The following is a 20,474-nucleotide window of genomic DNA, read 5'->3' as shown; positions in this document are numbered from 1 at the left end:
TGGCTTTCCACGAGCGACTGTGCTTTCTTGCTTTCATTTGGATGCCGTCATGCATCAACTGAATGTATGCACCAATGCACAGGGACAAAAGTAGCTGAACCCTCCCTCGAAATTCAGAACTGTGCCGCACTGCATGCGGGCGCCTCCTGATGATGTCCTCCTTGTGTCGAAACCAACACATTACCCAACTCCAAGCTATGAACCATGCCGCTATAGTGTACTAAAAGAGACAGCATAGCACACGAGAAAAACTGCCCATGGGGTGCTTGTCCCCACCAGTGGCAAACGTGTGCCACAATTTTCACAAGCTGTCTACTAAATACTGAACGATACAGGCAGGCCACTCGCAGGTTTGAACATATTCCGACTGGGTCCTCAGAGCACTGACCAGGTGGCTCACCACTTTGACGGCCGTGCTGCACAACCCTAATGAAGGGTTTAAAAACTTTGAAGATTCTTAAGCTTCATTTGAAAGTAGAACACGACAACATTATTGAATCCCGTTCACATCGCCTATTCAACAAGCACACAACAACCTAATTCTTTATTAGTGTACCCGTAATTACTCATGTACGCATCAGTGCGGCCCTAAGTTACTTCACAAAGTAGAAGACCACAACACATTCACTAGGTCCACCTTTATTTGGCCTGAACCAACAATCCTGCGTGTCCTATGGGTAGTGTGCCTGTCTTGCAATCCAAGGTCCTGGATTCGATTCCCACCCAAACTCAAATTAACCCAATTTTCTTTTAAGCTCAGTTACTTTCCTTTGGTTACATGAACCTCCCAGAGAAATTTGGTGTCAATCCGAACTTTGTTCGGCCTGTTCCTCAATATTATTAATTCTTTGCTTCCATCAGGATTTTTCGCTCCTGACCAATGCCACCGCCACCACCACCACTGACAGCTTTTCTGTGACATGCGACCCTTAATGCTGTCGCATTAAAAAGGCGGGCTGCATCCCATTGAGGTAGTGCGCTTTGGGGAGATTCAGTCTCTCAGGTTCCGCCCGCAGAACCATCCATCCACCGCCCTTCATACACGACACTGCTGGAACAGTCTCGTCATCAAGTGCAACTGCAGCCAGGACATCTTGCTCGCTCTCTTACTTTTATTGCTTATGCCTGTGTACCCCTGTATATTCCAGCACTACTTGTACCCTCTTGCAGTCTTGTCTTAAAGTATTATTTATCTAATTAATCCTTTGTGCTCCATGCTAGTTGTTTGTGCCACACATTCCTAGAATTATTGAATGTATTGATTTTTGTCCTTATCAAGCTGTGGTTGTAGTACTTAGTATACTCGGCAATCTTCATAAAATTGGTGCATTAAGTAGCCCTCTGTGGCCCACATGTGGTGTGCCCACGAGGATCTTCCACACTTGATCTGCTGCTGCCAAATCTTTAATAACTATCGCAAGGCACTGCTAAGTGCATTAGGACTCCGTCAGAATGGCCCTGTGCACCTGGAGCATGTCCTTGGACCCTGGAGGGATGCCGCTTCGCGCGCATGCGGGGCAAAAGCATTAATAGTTTTCCTTAAAGACATGTGTTTCGTAGACACCCTTTGATAATCATGTGTGCTTGTGAGTGTGTGCGTGTTGGGTATGCTTGATTTCACCTTTCACCCTTTCCTTTTTCTTCCCTTTTCCTCTCTTTTTTGCCCTCTTCTTTTCTTTCACCCTCACCTGGAGTAGCATGCTAGGCCAACAACCAGTCTGACCTCTCCTGTATTCATTAAAGTCTCTCCTCTCTTTCTCTCGGCTTTATAAATTTTGGTCCTGCTATAAATATGCATTTTTTTTTTATGTGTGGAAACTACAGTTCCATGAACTCCTTCTTTCAATCCACATGACACAAGTCAACTGGCCTAATAAAGTTCCTGTGCCTCAAGGTTCGGTAAAGGGAACGTGGGTAACTGTTGAGGGGATCCGTGCCTTACCCTGCCTAAGGCAGAAGTTTGTGACAACCAGAAAGGAAAAACAGTTAGCTGCAAAAGTGGCTACAAGTAATGACCCTAATTTAGGGGGAGTCCTACTAAACAAAAATAAAAGTCTATCAACTGCAGCAACAAAATATAGAAAAGGAAGAAAGCTTATCAAATTATAGTGCGCAATAAATCAACAATGCAAAGAAAACACATAAAAGTCACTGAACAGAATACATGGCTCAAGAACTGAAATCAGCTTAGACGTATGTATATCTTATGCAGACAAAAAATGGTTGAAGCGATTTAGTGAATTAACTGCTGAAGTATATGTGAAATGAAACTTAAATTAGGTTAAGGTGCACAGCTGCTACCTCAGTGAGCCATTTGCCTTTCTTGCAGTATAATATTAGAATTCTGAGAAAAGCAATTATAGGCCACAACTAAACAACAAACACTGCTATTTGCAGGAATGGCTTGCTTTTCATAAGAGTGAGGCCTAGTTGGTGCTTCATAGTGGAGATATCGCACTAACTGATGCAGAAAACACATACAGAACACATACACAGCGACATCTCCACTATGAAGCACCAACTAGCCCCCGCTCTTGCCTTGTTAGCATTCATTTCAAGTGCATCGGGCTTATATGTTCCTCGTCTGCCCCCGCTGCCTGGTATTCATGATGCCCATGCTGAAAATAAATGAGCAACAATTTTTCACAGATCACTGCCAAACAGCCAAGCACCCTGACTCCCAAAAGTCCACACCAAAAACTCTGACAACCTAAGGAGCTGTTTTTGCTTTCCTGCCTGAAGCTCAAGCTCACCCATTATGTGCTTTCCTATTCTCTTGCATGCAAAAAATGGTGAAAGTGGCTTTTGTCACTGGTCACAGTAAAGAGATAAAAGTCACATCCTTTCTTTCAATCTTAATAAAGAAATTCGAAGGTGGTGGTTTTATACGAAAACTTGTGGCCTTTCATTAAGCATCATGGAATCCATCACACACAAATTTTCCAATTATCAAAGCCTTAAATATCTTCCAAACTGCTACTTTACTCCATTGTGTTGTGAAATATTTTGCAATCAATTTCTTAACCAAGTATTGGTGGACATGTGTTGCAATCTGCTAGTGCCAAATGGCAGTAAATGAGTGTGCCAAGATGGTGTCACATACAAACAATGTTCATTCTTGAGCTGTTTCATCTTCAGAAAAAAAAAAAAAAATGGTACCCATTACTTTCAGTACAGCCCAAGCAACCCTCACCACTTGTTTTATGACATACTAAAAAATATTAATTCCATGAATATAAGTAGTTAACCTTGGCTGTTAAAAAAAAAAAGTCTTCACAGGCAACAAATTTAAAGGAACAAAGAGGACAGACTTAAGTTGACCTGTTTCGACAGAACACTGCACCTTAATGACATAGGCACTATAGTTGGATACAACTCATAAACGAAGCGGCAAATGTCCCTCAAACGAGCCCCTCCAGCCAATGGTGTCAACCAATTCTCCGCTTTGACCGATCCCTTTGTGCCAGACAGCGTGAAATCTCAAGGAGTGGCAGTTGAATGGGGGATGGGGAATAACCATGGCTTAATCGGATTAACTACGGCGTCAAGAATATCAGTCGAGGCCATTGGCTGGAGGGCCTCCTTTGAGGGCAATTTGCCGCTTAATTCTTGAGCTGCATCCGAGTATAGTCTCACCGAAAATGAAGTTTTTATAAGCTATAAGAGGTAAAAAAAAAATGAAACAAAGGGGTCGCCACCACCAATAATTTTTGCATGCAAACAGCAGGGTGTCAAGACAAGTTTGAATCACATGGCAGGAAAATTTTGAAATCTAATTTTCTTGGCAATAAATGTGTCTTTTGCTGCTGGAAAAACACCAAAATAAGCAGAAAGAGCCACAAAATCACTTTATACAAAGAACAAAAGTTGGGTGGCATTGTCCTCAATGTCCTTTTAATATGACATGTTACTAGCACTAATGCTGCAGAGTGATACAAGTGGCCTTACTCTCGTTCTGAAGTGATTCTTTGGAGAAGGACACATTTTAACCTGGAAGAAAGAGAGAAATCGCACTGAAATTAGCGAAAGCAAACAATGCCCAAAGCTCGAACACATCAAAGGGTTTCTGATATGACAAAAAAAAGTGCACAGACAGTAGACCACAGAAGTTACTAGCAGCTAGGAAATCTCAGACCTGCACATACTGACACGTCCCTGACACAGCATACCCAACAGCAGCAACAGTAATAACAATTTGGAGAAATGTCTTGGGACAAGCAGCAAGGCAAATTATAGCCACATTCTTCTTCTTAAACGTGCACCAAAATTTAAGTCTGCTCGACCTCGCTATCATCTGCAGATAATGACAATGGCAAAGACTAAACTCACCCCTGAGCTGAACAGCCCTTTCCGTTGCTGCAATGCTACCACGGCCACAATATCAAAAGGAATGATGCATTACAATGGCTCAATACAAAAATTGATTTTAGATAAATTAACTAAAGAGAACAGGCTACTTGCAAAGCCTCTCTTGCATAGTTCTTTTTACAATGCGAACAATTCCAAGGCAAAGCAGCATGTCCTCGAGGAAGAAATATTTACCTCTGTTAGGAGGCCACCTTTAATTCTCACTGAATGTGATCAGCACACCAAACATCACTCATCATCAGCTAATGTAACCACATGGTACTAAGATTATAAACACACAGTAAACAATTTTTTTTTTCTGAGCACAATTTTTCACAATTTTATCCATGCTAAAATTTCAGAATAATTCACAGACACTAACTTTGTGAAATGTGCACAACTAACCTTGTAAGATGGGTGCAGCTTCTGCAGATGCTGACTACCAACACTGATAACATCTTTGTCCCAGCCAGCTGCCTTTGCATGACTCTCACATATAAATAACCTCAAAATTAGCATGTTTAAGATAGCCATGATGAAATATTCTATTCATTACTATGCTACAGGAGTACAAGGCAGAGATAACATGACATCAAGGTGGACATCCGAGTAGTGCAATGAATCTTGTGCATGCAGGAAAGAATATTAAGATGTCGACGTGCAGTGAAAATATTATGGTCCACGCATCAAGGTATGAAATTTTCTCACGCATGACACACAGAAGATATGATGCTTTTATGTATAAGATACTTCCTCACTTCTGCTAGTTAAGGTGTGATAAGAGTTTGATTGCTGAAGCATGGTTTGTGATATTATGGCCAGCACTGTACACATCTGAAGGCTAGTAAAGACATGATTAAAACAGGCTACATTTCAAGCAGCATTATATAGAGCCTCAATAAACCATGAAGTCTTGCTTTCTGGAATTATTTTGCTTAATTTGAGGATGCCAAAACGAATTTTTCTGTAAATTTTGACTGATACCAAAGGTCAAATTTTATTGCGTGACAAAGTGAACTATTCATGTGATGAATCTGACATATTGTGAGGCAGTTGAAAAGTCTTAGAATTATAGGTCCTCACAAATACTGTTTTACAGCATGCTTACAAATTCGCCCAAGAAATTAACAGAAATCTCACTGTGCAATATTACTATTTGTTAAACTGTTAAGCTCTAATTTTTATGTTAATTTTCGCATTCATATATTGCACCTACTCACTTAATTAGGTATACTCCGTTTCATACATCAGGTGCAAAGCTAGCGCTCCTGTTTTCGCTGCCTACATCTGCAATCAAAAAGTACTGCATTCAATGTGATGAGCGGAAAGTGCTATTGGTTTATCTGCAGGCTTGTTACAGGATACATGAGCGGAGTAACAAGTCTCTTTTTATTTTTTGATGTGGACTACTTCCGTACGTTTCACAGCGTTGCACCTGATGTATGAAACGTAGTATAGACACTGCTCATGGCAACTTCTGATCGCCTTCAAGAGTTGCGATTGCAATTCAATATGAGCAGTTGAGTTGAGCAGAACCTGTGTCGAGTGTGCTTGAAAATTATTCTGTAGCAGCACTGTAGCTAAATTGAGTTGAATATGCACTGGCTCAAGAACAGTTGAAAGTGCTCACATGATTGGTACAAATGCAGCACTCATGCCTCCCAGTGACTCTCATAACAAGAACATTGACAGTGAATCTGAGTTTAGCTTAATAGAGGTGCCCAACAACATGCAGAAATAAGATGGATTAGCAAAAAAAAAAAAATTAGCAGTGGCTTAGCTCGGCTATGCCAGGATACACGTAACGTGAGCAATGCTGAGCAGCAATTTCGCTCTTCTTCTCCATGGCTATACCACACTGACAAATGCCCCGCTCTCTACGTGTACCCCCATTGATACCTCTGCGCATGTGCACAAAATGAGAGGCGCTATCAAGCGGCTATGGCGCAGCGTCAGACTTGGCTACTGCGCAACGGAGGCGCACAGCTGGGCACGCGCCGACGCCAGTGCGTCTGCCGCAGCTATGAAGTCACTCCTCTGGAATGTGCAGACCGGCGAGGAGCACGTGGCGGTGGTGGAGCGTGCGCCAGCTATGCGCCGTGTGACGTCACTGATCCTCGCGCATGCGCAGCATGGCTCTCCAGGAGCCACGCGAAACTGCTCAACACCGGGCAGTGTAGCTCACGTTACAAAAGTTTAATCAGAACTCTGAAAAGAAATTCTCAGAAATCCCAGAGCACCCCAGTCACCCACACTGATAAAATGAACCTTAGCCTTTTCAGCAAAAATACTCTGTTGTCACGGGCAGTCATCTCAATGATCGGCTACTAAAGACTACTCGTCATTTTGCAAATACTGCATCAAAAGAGCAAAGTGGGCCCAATTACATGCGACATTAAAGGTCATCTGCACTCACCACTGCTGTTGAACGCCAGAACAGCACACAAACCTGTCCGATCATGCAGCTTTCTTTATGCTGTTGGTCTCATTGTTGCACTCCCTATGCTTACAGAGTGAAAGAGTGACACAGGCCAACCAGCTGCTTGATACAGCAGAATGCCACACAGAGAGGCACTACAAGGTTTGCACAAAGAAATGTGCACAAGCTAAGATGAATCATACTAAGCCCATTTCTCTTTTCTAGCACATTGTACCTACCGCAATGCATTTCTGGAAAACTAAAGAAAGGTCTCCTCATTGCTCACCTTAACATGGTTCATGATAAAGGAAGTCCACTGAATAGATTGCAGTTAAAAGTGCGAGTAATGCACGGTCCCTGAACCAGCAGAAGGTAATGAAACTAGTGAAAAAAAAGAGGGCTAAATACTGAATGCCACAGTACACCTCATCATCCTCTGGCCAATGGGCCTGGCAGCGTGCTAAATAGTAGCATGTGAAATTAATTACAGAGAAAAGGAGACAAGGACAGCTGCATTCCAACCCCAAACCTTACCCGTTTCGCTTGTCTTGTGGAAGTTTCCTCCATGCTTTCAGGCGACATATTTTTTTCCGCAGGAGTACCGCTGAGTACTGCCGGACCTAAATGCGAGTACAAAGTTCACTTTAACATTTAATAATTCAAGGAAGCAAAACTGTTGAAATACTGCAGGACAGCCTCCTTGCCCTAAGCATACTACACAAAAAAATTATTTGCAACACAGTTACCGCACACCATCTCCAACCCATGAACCTTTCAAAAGAAGGCCTGTATTTACCTCACAACAACTTAGGTCACGGGGTGGTCATAATTGGTCATAATTGTTAAAGATTACACCTAATTGTATAAAATGACTATACATCTGCCAGTTTAACACAAAAGACAGCCACCACCAAATATACTGCCGATTTAAAAAATGTCAAAAGCTTTCAAAACATTGATTAAAAATTTTTTTCAACCCAGTTCATACTATCACTGAGTATATAAAGGCTTCTGATTTTAGACTAACATTCAAGAGGTTAATTCAAAACACTATTTTGCAAACTAATGCAGCATCAGGTTTTACAGATACCATTCTAGAGTTCTGGCTGTCCCAGGTTAGCTTTTCAATGGATAAAAGTGAATAAAGGTACATTTTTTGCAAAATATTTCATTCATGAGTTACCATTCACAGCCTAAACTAGCAAGGGCCACCAAGGTCTAGAAGCTTCCATCTAAGTTAATCCGGGCAACAGTTGAATTAATCTACATAGCCCCACACTACACAACCTAGGTGCACACTCAATCCTAGCACCACTTTATTAATTCAAATGACAGCTTAAATAACAAGAATGCTGACGAATTTAATCTGAATGCCAGCATAATTAAGTGCAACCATTTTAAAATCCAAGCACCAACCAATTTAATCAGTGTGTGAAAAACAGGTACTCAACATCACTTATGGCACATATAATTTAGCAAGGCTCCTTCATTGAAATAACAAAAGAAACTTCCTTAACATTAGTTTCTTACTGAGCTACACAGAAAATATTTATTTCTATAGCAAAATTTATGTCGTGAAGACTTTTAAAACTGACAGTGCATTTTCTCCATCTGCATTCATTCTTTTTAAAGGGGCATTAAAGGGAAAAATAGACAAATTAGTCTTTGGGAACACCGCCTGCACTTTGTCTGCCCAAAAAATGCAAGTGACATCCCTCTTTCATTCATTCATTTGAACTTCAAGGGACCAGGAAAAAATGTTCGAATCACCCGAAAGTTCGAATTACCGCCCCCCCCCCCCCCCCCCCCCCCCCCCCCCAAATAAAAAGCATCAAGAAATACTTGCATCACGGTAAATTTATTTAGTGAAAGAGTGGCCTTATTTAAAGATCAGAACAGCATGGGAATCATTTTTGTACGTTTCTATCAATGCCTTATTGCGTTCACACTGTTAAGAGCATTGCAGCGGAACTGCTCCAATGTCGTAAGCGGCTCGCACATCCTTCACGGTGCAAAGCAGTGGAGCTCCACTGCCACCGCGTCACACCCATCCTAAGTGACACCGTCTCGTGTGAGAGGCTGCACCGCACAAAGAGCGAACGGCATGTGATGAGCGCAATTTTAGCACACTGGAAGAACAAAACCACGCGCATGCAAGCAAAGAAAAAAGCAAGAAAAAAATAGAGAGTAAGGGGGGGGGGGGGGGAGACGAAACGGAAGCACAGCAACGTGCCAGTCAGCATGTGAAACGGTGCTCAGCTGGATTAGGTTGGCTGGCTGGTGCTGTCTGGTCAAGCTGCCATCGCTGCGGGCTGGTGCAAAACTCAGAAAAGCAAAACCGAAACTCTGTAGTATCAGTGTTCTCGGATATGGAAGTGCCTCTGATCATCGTCGTGTCTGCCATCGTGAGCATGTCAAGAGGTGCGTGAGCGACTATGCAGCATGGAATTCAGGAAGCCAGTAACAAGCTCAGCTCACCGCGGATGTATATCTACCTCACAGGAAGCCAGTAACAAGTCACACTCATCATTTTGCTTCTAACCATAAGTTTCCTGCTCTTTGGCACGCTGGTTGCATTTCTGGTTGCTTTTTGCAGGACACAAGTGGCACAAAAATATAGCTGCCTGCTTGCTGTAAATGAGCACAAATGATATGCATAAACAAGCATTTTCACTATCTTCATATTAAAAAGCTTAAACTTATGTTAGGAAAGCAATCGTGATACTGTTTCAGGTGAAATGTCATCACAGACTTTACACATAAAGCAGCACATATGGACACTGTCCATGAGTGGTCCCACATAAATATGCCTGATGCCCTACTCTGTTTCCTCAAGCTCCAAGGATAAGAAAATCATTACTATGTGATCAGCATCATGGAGGGTTTGAAATTTTTTCAATAACGAAAACTCAACAGTCATTAATTTTTTTTGTAGCTTTAACAACAATAAAGAAAGTTTGAAAATTGATGTAATGCTACAATTATGTGTGTGGGTAAAAATTATCATTAATCTAATGAAAAAAAAGATGATTCTGGTAACTATAGTACAACTCTAGTCATTAGGTTAAATCTAGGTTAAATTGAATGGGATTTATTTCAGCTGCTACTTGGACAATTCAATTGATCAGCGAAACCTGCAGTGAAGTTTACGGAACCTTATAGTACCTTTCTTTTTAATCCAAGAACAACTGCTTGCATGTGTGGCATTTTTATCCGAGTTATCTACAGTCAGTCTTAATACAACCTTCATTAAAATGGACCAATGGAATTATAGACATGTGTTCAAGGACCAAACATTTTCAATGTATTTACACCTTGCTAATATGGGAACTCGCTGTTCGGACAACGGACAGGGTGGAAATGCGTTCAGCCCGTTGGGGCCCATGTATTTTTGTGTGTTAATATGAACACCAGAACAAACAGCACCCTGCATATCCCATCTCAACTGGACGTTTCTGTTGTGAACAGAAGAAAAACAGAACAGTTCCTTGGAAGACATGGAAACAAAGGAGACTGTCCCCAAAAGGGAAGGCAAGAAAGACCAGCAATAGTAACATCCACGCAGAACTGAGGGTGTAAACAGGATGCACTTGTCCAAATGACACCTCATCTCACTGCCCCTAGCCAGGAGCTATGCGAATTCTCTGACAATGTGAACTACTGCCTCCTATCCCAACAGCTTTGACACCTCATTAATGAAGCTGCACCCTAAGACGCCCCTACCTAGAATTTGACTTGTCCACTCAAGAGGTGAGTAGCCATAAGAAAGAGACGCACGTATCATTTCTGTAACATTTTCTTCTGTGCAATTAGTTAAATCATTTGTATAAGTTGTTCAAGCTCCAAAACTTAGAGGGCAATATATTAGCTGCAGCATGACAATCTGTACAGTCAATGGAAGAAGCGTACAACTAGGCACACCCTTTCGAAGAAAAGCTTGATGTACTGTGGTGAAACTGTGAGGATAAAATATTAGCAAAAAAAAAAAAGAATGACTTTTGCTCAGGAACCAAAGTGTCCATATTATAGGACTAAAGACATCAGATTTTTGCTTCTGTGTTTTCCTCTTTGAAATGATGTGTAGACCTTAATATGCATGTGTTCCTTTACGAGCACTAAATAATTTATGATTCAATTTCTTCTTGACGCTGTTTCGTTTTGAACTACTGCATGATGGCTGTGACTTGAAAGGTGTGTTTAGGTCAAATGAGACAAAAAAACTGCAATATAATTGCTGATTAAGCCAGACTGCTTAAAGAGCCGGAATGACAACAAGCAATGTATCAGCGATTATACTGCTGTATTTCTTCATGCCTCCTGTGACCTAAGGCCACCTTTGATGTAACAGTCATAGTTCAGTTGATGAAACCAAAATTGACATAGCAAGACAGTAGAAGCTCAATTAAAAATTAGTTACAGGTCATAGGTGAATACCACGTGGTGATCCATGTATTCTACTGTCTTATGCATCAGTACAGAGAAGAAGACGTGCAACTAATATTAGGTGTATATACTTGTTTAACAAGGCATGACTGGCATGTCAAACATAACGTGATATTGGCCAAACTCCCATAACAGCGCATTTGCAATATACGAAACTTAATGATCGGGACAGTGATGACAAATTGAGGTTTACCTGAGGTGATAATTACTGCATTCTGATGACAAAGAGGCTACTAAGCTTGAAAAAGCCAAAAAATGAAATACAGGTGTTGCCTCCAGTGGTCATTTTCACAAGCAAACTGTAGTGACATAAAACAGTTTTTTGGTTGCAGACCTCCAAGGCTGGCCCACACAGCCATCCACTTCCAAACAGATTACAGTGTTTAATTTTTCTGTTACTGACGTCATGAATTTAAATCAGTTGGCAGCAAAAAAAAAAAAAAGATCTTACATCTTCCCCAACAAAGCCAGAAAGAGCCAAGCAATCGATTTTTTACTAAAAACGAAAACTGCATGGCACTGTTCCGAGCACCCCTTTAATGCCACACTTGGCATGCTGCAACAGTGTAGTTGGAAATAGTGACAATATCCTAAAGCTGCTCATAGCGAGGAACGCTGTAGTGAAGGGCACTACATTAATTTCGACCAGCTGGGGTTTTTTAAACATGCCGCAGACATCACTCAGCGCACGTTTAAACCTATGTTAACCTCTAACCTATGTTATAATGCTTCGTACCAGCCGATAACTCAGAAATTTATTTATTCTGAAGCAAGCTTGCAGCCATATTAATGAGAGCTAAAGTAAATTTGTCATCACTGTATTGGTGCAAAAACACAAGCACAGTCAACATGCCAGTAAAAAATGAGCCGACAATGAGGCAACAATCGAATATCGAGGTTAACGCACCTAACATAGGTCATCGGTTCGAATCCCTGCCGCGAGCTAGACTCTAACTTAACTAGTAAGTTTATGCTGCACGAAACGCGAAATCGTATGCCACCACCCCAAACACTCTGCGACAAATGGTTTAGACGCAATGTTCATATGAAAATTCATAAAGGCGTAGAACTGGGGGGTACAGAGGTCGCTGGTTCGAATCTCTGCCGAGTTGCATGCTAAGCGGTTTTTTTGCAACAACGTGCATCATGCGCTACTTGCACGTGTTTACTTCTTAGTTAACATAATCAGCTTTGAGTACTAATATAACTTTATTAGTAGCAAGGAAAGACGCCGGTTATGGGTCCGTCGAGAGCACGATGGTCGAGATGGAAGGTGCCGGCGAGGGCCACCGTCCCCACCTTCTCGGGTGGCCACTCACGTTCCATGAGAGTCGGCGGGCCCGTGTGAGGCACTGTTACTGTTACCAGTGGAATAATTTGAGTATATCCGCCGTTTATCGCCAAGCGCAAGTCATCGTCGCGCAAGCCGTCGTCTGCTTCCATGGCGGCTGCAGCTGCACCATTTCGGCACCGACCAATGAGGAGGTGCACAGTTTTCCTGCACTTTTCTGAACTAGACCTTCATAACATCTGCACTTTTTTTAAACGAATGGCGTCGTGCAGATGGCGCCATCTTGCACCGCTGAAACAAATGGCGAAGTGCAGCACCGCGAGAACCAGTTCACGTAGTGCAGGCGAATCGAACTGACCTCATGGCAACCACTTGGAGGCTGCCATCTTGGATTCTATCCGTGGAATCAGCACAACTCGCAGGCTCGAAACGCAACCAATAGACATAACGCTCCAAAATGCACACCCCCTCCCGCCCCAGCCCACATTCACGTTATGTAGTTCCCTGCGGAATGGCATGATGGCGTGTGCGCAGCTCAAAGCAATAAACGCGCAACCATACAATTGCAAAGCCAGCAGTCAGAGGCAAATGGATATAACAGGCAATAAAACGGCATCCTCGTGTGCAGCCAGCTGACCAGTGGCAAACTGAACTGCAAACAGTTCAGTATTTTTGGATTCAGGCATGCGAGCAACTGTTCGTCCGAGAAAACGACCGCCAGCCATGAGCGAGCCAGGTAAATGGCACACAATTCGTGCCCTCGCCACTCACACCTTTCTCAACCGCAAACAGTGACGAGGCCGTGCCGATCTTTCCAAGCCTGCCTGCATGCACCTCTGTTCATGCTGGCGATCAGGCAAAGTAGAGTGCGCAGAATGTGCGAGTAAAAGTTGTTTTGTTTTTAAATCCTGATAAAAAGTTGGGGTGCACAGATTACATGAGTAAATACAGTATTAGTTGGAGCATGACAATGTATCAATGGGTGGAAAGCACAACTGCGCACACCCTTTTAAAGAAAAGCTCGATGTGCTGTACAGTGGTGAAACTGCAAGATAAAATATTAGCAAAAATAATACAAATATTCAGTGATTACAAAGGCACTTCCAATGACATCACAGATAATGTGGCCCAAATACAGGTTTGCAACAAATGCTAAAAAACTGCAATCACAAATGTGAATACCAGAAAGCATTTTTAAAGTCATGCAATTAAAAAAAAAAGACTTACCTGAACACTCTGCGACTTGCAAAGTGCACCGAGGAGGTGCTCAATGATATTTGGATCTTTGTAGAGCTCTCTAAGCTCCTGCGTGGCCTGTGTAACAAAGAATGTTGGACTTGATATCAATTTTATGCAATGAGCCTCTAGTATGCTACAGTACAAAACAGAATTAACTTTTAATCACATATATGCCAAGCAAGATATAAAATGTTGATACAACAATTTAAGGCATCTTTTAGCATGTATGTAGTAAATCTGCTGACAAAAACTGCAACATTAGAGTTATAATTCAAAGTTTAACATACGGTAACACAGAGGGAGAGAGTACTGGAGCCGAATTACGAAACAATCACAGTCTCAAAACAGTCACAAAGTGATCACAAAGCACCGCTCCTATTGGTCGGCAGGGACTGGCGGACATACCGACCAACAGGAGCGGGGCTAATGACAGGCTTGTGGCCTGACTGTTCCGTAATTCAGCCCTTGGTGTGTACACTGATACATGGAAAAGTTGCACAAAAGACATAAATAGAAGGCAAGGCATGGGATAAGTGCAAATGACAACTAATCTTTTGAAGGGGTCCTCACTAATATCTGAAGAAAAAATTACACAGGCACTAACTAGAACACAAACCTAACACTTAAAAAGCAACAAGGCGATGTCTCAGTGCATCGCATCTCCAAAGGCCAACTCATTTTGGCATAGGGCAACTGATGTCTCGCTAATACAATCATGACCCTTTTCTAACATTTCCACCAGTTCACCTGCAACTGTACTGCAGCTCTTTCCCAGAATCTTAATCTCGTTCAGCTGCAGTGTGTACATATTAAACAGAAGCTATCATAAGTTTCAATGGAAGTAACGTGAAAAAAATTGACAGAATGGTTACCATTGATTAACGAGAGACTCAGCAACAGCTGTTAAGGTATTTGTACTTTACCATATGTTGTGGTAGAAAATATTAAAGCAACCTCACATCTGTAGTAAGGAGTGAAGTTGGGCTAATTGGCTCTTGAGTTCAGTTCAGAAAACTGCACGAAGAACACGGGACGACAAGACGAGGCACGAACAGGGCCACACAAAGCACAGACTTCCAACTGGTTAGTTGCGTGAAAGCGGGAGCCTTATAAGGGCCTTCAACAAAACAAAAGAAAAGGCACAATCATGGATGAAGTGTGTACAAAGCAGCGACTAACAAAATAACAAGGGAATAACAATGCCACGTGTGCATTAAGACCGATAAAGAACACGGACGTGCCCATCAAGGAATGCAATCTCTTTTCTCGATAATGATAAGGATGGGGAGCTGATGCAGTTGTCACCCCTTTTGACGATCTAGAAAGCCTCAATTACTTCTTTTTCCATTTTTGTTTTTGCCTTCGATAGGAATTTTGTTCTTACAACAAAGATGAACAGCTATTGCTGTCGCAGTTCTTATAGTACAGGGGAAGATTGCTGCCCGTACCAGTTTGCATGGATCGTTGATGTTCTAGAGCACGCTCATTAACACAGCGGCCGGTTTGTCCTATGTAGGGCCGGCCACACAACAGGGGTGATCATGTCAGAAATGACTTGTGAATTTTCACTAATGGTTTTTCTTGAATCATTGTTCAGTAGGGGGCACACCTTCTTGAGTTTGCAGGGGTATGAAAAAAACAACACAAATCCCATACCTTCCTGCGACCTTCTTAATGTTGTGGGATTGACAATGATAATATGGCATAACAAAAGGTGGTTCTTGGTCTGAGCGTTGCTCTTTTCGTACTGAGATTTTAAGCTTCTGAAGCAACCTTTCGCATGAGCTGCGAATTAGGTGGTGCGGGTAACAGGTAGAGAGCAGACGCTTGACTTGAGAGTGAAAACTGGAAGAAACCGTGTGCACAGAGGAATGCTGTAGGGCAGACAGGCGACTAGACATGATGATGCCTCATTTCACAAGCTTGGACAGTAAAAAATTTTTGTTCAACCTTGGATTATACCACCAACTAACGTTGACACTGGCGAAAATTAGTTTGAGATCTAAAAACTGAATGTGGTTGTCCATTGTCATTTCATAGGCAAAATTTAAACCTTGCCCCTCTGAGGAGAAGGTGTTAAGGTCATTAGTTACAACACTGTCAAGGTCATTGGTGAAAGACTTGTTTCAAATCACTAAAAAGTCGTCAACATGTAGCACTGGGAATTTAAAAAGGTCTTTTAGTTAGCGTCTATCGAAAACGGCCATAAAAATGTCACATAGTACAGGAGTGACAGCAGAGCCAATACAAACACCGGAATTTCGCACATAAAACTGCCCATTATGGGAGGTGGCTGTGGAGCCTAGGCAAAAACTGCAACAGCTACACAACATGCTCCATACTAATACCAGCTGTACTTTGAAAGGCTACTTCACCATGCCCTTCAATGCTTTCCCTGATGGCCTTAAACAGACCCTTGTGGGGTATTGAATAAAAAAAGTTCTGCAACGTAAACGTCGAGAACACAATTCCTACCGAAGGCAAAAACAACGGCGGCTTCTCCTCTGAACAGGACCCTTAACACTATCGCGTTTTAACACAGGACAATGCTGGATTTTCAAATCGATACAATATGAAAAGGCCACCAAATTAACCTTTTACTGAAAGTAACACACGCATGAACACCATTGCAAAGATCAGTACGAATCCATCACTTTAGCAGGGTGTTTCATCCCATACAGAACAATAATACTCAGATGCGGAAAAACAAAGGGGCAGCAGAAATTTTCGAAAGCTCACCACATCATCTTAGAGCAGGCACTAATAAAAAAACTACACTTTAGCTATAATTGCATGAACAAGTAGATACTAGGGTACGGGGTGCCGGCTAGTTGATGATGCATTGTTGAAGAATTGCAGCACTCTGTATGTCAAGTTGTCTGCGTGTGTCGTTTTTTTTTGTGTTGCACTGCAATTCTTTGACAAGTAAATACAAAGCCCTTGTTGCTATTACCATCAATTTGGACAAGTTAATGAAGAAAACTACATATTCATAATGTCACAAATTTTGAAAGTGGCTTTCAGTAAACTTACACAGACACCAAAGGAAGCGTATCACTTGCTTGTCCGATTTCACTCAAGTGACAGTGCAAATGCTTTGCGAGGCCAATTTTTTGCCAACAGCTCCCATGTGCAAAAAATAAGCAGTTACGGTATTTTGAAGCCCACTGACATGTTATCCTTGGCTGTAAGCCCGCTGTCAAGAGTTTATGGAAAGCGGCTCTACAAAGAAATTGAAAGGACTAAAAAACCACCAAATTTCAGTTACATATTTCCTCCTCTGTACTGATGCATAAGACATCAGAATATATGAATCACTACATGGTACTCATTTAAAACTGCGAAATACTATAACTGAATTTTCTCTTGATGCTGTTATGATTTCGGTTCCAACAACCGAATGATGGCTGTGACTTTAAGAAGTGTTTAGGTCACGTGAGGCAAGAAAAAAACTGAAGTAAAAGCACTGATACGACGTTTTAGTTCACTACAACATTTAAGCCAGCTTGCTTCAAGAGCTCAAATGACAACAAACGATGTATCAGCGATTACATTGCAGATTTTTTTATGCCCCATGTTACCTAAACACTTCTTACACATCACAGCCATTCTTCAGTTGTTGAAACCAAAAGCGGAACAGCACCAAGAAGGAATTCAATTATAAATTATTTAGCAGTTGTAGGCAAATTCCACTAGGTAGTTCATGCATTCTAATGTTTTATGCATTATTACAAAGAAAACATGCATCTAAAGTTCGATGCCTATAGTCCTTTAATCTTCGTATCCAAAGCATATTCTTGAGATTTGTTGATGTAGTGTTATTCATACAATCATAATTAGGGTGCATATCATTCAAGGATGCGGCTGCTGGCCGCGGCAGTCGAATTTCGATGGAGGCAAAATTCTAGAGGCCCGTGTACTGTGCGATGTCAGTGCACGTTAAAGAACCCCAGGTGGTCGAAATTTTCGCCGCCCTTCACTACGGCGTCCCTCATAGCCTGAGTCGCTTTGGGATGTTAAACCCCCATAAACCATAAACCATTCAAGGATGCATTAAAAGAATGCAACGAAAGTAAATGTTTCCACAAATACTGCCTTCCATAAACTTTCAACTGTGGGTGCACATTTCATTCAGTATTCAACAATTTCAGATTTGACACAACAGCTTGCTCAATGCCCTCAACCCTACAGAAGAGAATATTACGGCAAAAAACATGCAATCAAGCATATCAACTGAAAAAAATTAGTGGGTGCACAGGTACAGAAATGCTGCCAGAAACTTCCTCCATGTGAAAGCTACAGTACGTGTAACAGCATAAAAGATTGATAATGTCTATTCTGTGGCAGCTGGTGAAAATTACTGCTCTGAAATTCTCCCATCCCTCCTCTTTCAACGGCTACAAAAAAAAAAAAAGCGTCACTCTGCCAATGGCAATTCAGAAGATTCCGTGCTGTGCCATGGTGACAAACTTTCAGAGCCAGAAATTTGACAGCTGGTTGGGTTGCAGGTGATTGCAAGCAGGGACATATCTGGGCAGTCTTTTTGAGACAGTCCTCATGAGAAAGAGCGCAGAATAATATACAGCACAACAGTATCCAGCCGACATGGTATAAACTTTCAGAACTGAAAATAAAGGGGTTTAAAGAATTGTCTGGCTTCCCTAGACGCTAAACCAGATGTAAAATGCGCATAACGAATGCAAGGAGTGGAATACTGGCATGCTGAACATCGAACAAGGTGTAGCCCTTCTAAAGGCTATCCATGGCTGGAAAGGAAAAAACATCACGAGGATAGGAAACCAGCACTGCACACAATGCACTGCGGGGTCAGTCACCGAGCTCTAGACTTGGGAGCAGGCGCTGTGGCTGCGTACAGAGTCGATCACACTTGTCTAGAGCGCTCGGTCGGTGTGCTGCAGAGCAAATGAAGTGAAATCTTTTCGCACCTGCTTTGCTAGCGGTAAGGCGCTGGTGCCTGTGCGGTTCACGTGTCTATTCTGATGCTCTCCAACGCAAGCATTATCAGTGAAAGTCAATACCTGCTTTAGAATTCTGCTTTATTTTCCCCGGATGGCACTTCTCGAGCACTAGACAAGTGTGATCGACTCTGTACTACTTCGGGCGCCGAGTATCGCTCAATGCTTCTGATTTCAGCAGTGCACGTCGAGGCTCATGAACCGAGATTTTTTAAGCTTTGCATCCCGAAGCTCCGCGAATAATCCACAGCCGATAAGTGCCACGAAAATAGCGAAGGAATCACTCTCACGCTGCCGGTCTTGCAGCCGATCTTTAATTGGAAAGCGCTGGGTCAGCCCAATACTTTAACGGCTGGCGCCAAAGTACCCAGTACGGGCCGTGACAAGAGTAGGAAACATTGTGCTAAGCAGCCAATCAATCAGATTTTTTTTTTATATGTCAGCCAATCAGAGATGAGTGCCGAGATGAGTGCCGGGAGAATTTTAGCCCAGTGGTTTCCTCAGTTGCTAGCAGAACAGGCGACACCAAAAAGCGAGCACAAAACGAGTCATTTATCTTAAATAAACGACTCGACTGCGAAAAGAAATAGGTAGCATGTAAAACCATAAATAGTGATTGCACGCCGTTGCATAGGAACAGTACGCAAAACAGGGTGTTCCACATACAGTTCAGTCAATAGATGAATGATCTCGCATGGCATGCTCGGTTTCTGTACACACGTGTGGAGCAATGACGTGAGCCCATAGGCTTAACCACACTTAACAACACTGACCGGGCGGTTCGGAGCAAATGACGTGCGCTACAAACACTCAAAATGCTTTAAACTGCGCTCTGCACGCAATTCTATCACAGAGAATATTGCCATACCTGTGCAATGACAGCATTATCGGGAACGAGCAAGCGCAACAAGATACTCTCAAGGGAGGCTGCCATCTTGGCTTGCAGTGAATTACTAGCTAAGCCTGAGCCGAAGTCAGCTGCGCAGAGCGTTTGCATCGGCCGGCTGGCTTGACGCTAGCGAAACTAGCGAAACTAACCGCAGCTGGAAAGACTCTGGAAGAGCTGCTAAACGCACGCAGGTTTGCAGAGTATTTCGCTACGCCATCGGTTTCTCGTGACAAAAATTTTACACAGTCCAGGCGAGCACATTACGAGCAGATTTTTACTCCGGATTGACACAACTTTGTGGCAAAAAATTATGGGGGCACATAAGCAATTCTTAAGATGTGTTAATGGGAGCATTATCGACTCGCTGAGCGTGTCACTGAGTTCAGTGTTGCAGCGAAATGTTGCTGAGTTTAGTGTTGCTGCGCGCATTTTTCCGAGTGTAATGTTGCTGCTTATGAGGTCGCGACAACGCAAGACAACCGCTCGCTCTGTTTTCATGGTAGTTGGAGACATTGAGGGAGCACGTTGCTTCGCTGCAGCCGCTCGCCCTGCCGTTCACGTAGTCGGGAACTTGATGGGGGGGGGGGGGGGGGGGGGGGGATGAATGTTGTTACACTGCAGCAGCTCGCTTCGCTGCGTTGCGATACTCTCGTACTTCGTCAGCAGTGACACGACCACTGGATGCAAATTTGCGCTCTCGCTTCGCGCTTTCCATCAAGCGGCCGTGGCAGTGAACTGCCGCCTCCGGCCACGCTTTGCTGTCTCGTCTGATGATGTAGACGCGAGAGATTCAACCACGAACGATTAAGACTTCAAAGCCGCGTTTGCATGAATACTACAGTGGCGCATCGTATTTCCTAGCGCATCTCG

General features: G+C 42.7%; 1 protein-coding gene across 1 annotated transcript in view; it reads right to left on the bottom strand.

Annotated features, from left to right (window-relative positions):
• LOC144114825 (importin-4-like) overlaps positions 1–19,697 on the bottom strand; it is a 123,396-nt gene extending 103,699 nt beyond the window's left edge. The window contains exons 1-4 of the mRNA XM_077648809.1: positions 19,584–19,697; positions 13,728–13,814; positions 7,301–7,386; positions 3,949–3,990 (exon numbers count right to left, since the gene is read on the bottom strand). Coding sequence (XP_077504935.1) covers positions 3,949–3,990; positions 7,301–7,386; positions 13,728–13,814; positions 19,584–19,649 — 281 coding nt within the window. The 5' untranslated portion in view covers positions 19,650–19,697. The remainder of the gene's footprint in view (positions 1–3,948; positions 3,991–7,300; positions 7,387–13,727; positions 13,815–19,583) is intronic.
• Between the last annotated feature and the right edge of the window lie 777 nt (positions 19,698–20,474).

This window comes from Amblyomma americanum, chromosome 1 (assembly GCF_052857255.1).
Source record: "Amblyomma americanum isolate KBUSLIRL-KWMA chromosome 1, ASM5285725v1, whole genome shotgun sequence".
Lineage (NCBI taxonomy): Eukaryota > Metazoa > Arthropoda > Arachnida > Ixodida > Ixodidae > Amblyomma > Amblyomma americanum.
The sequence above is the reverse complement of the archived record's forward strand: the minus strand, read 5'-3'. Positions and strand labels throughout refer to the sequence as shown.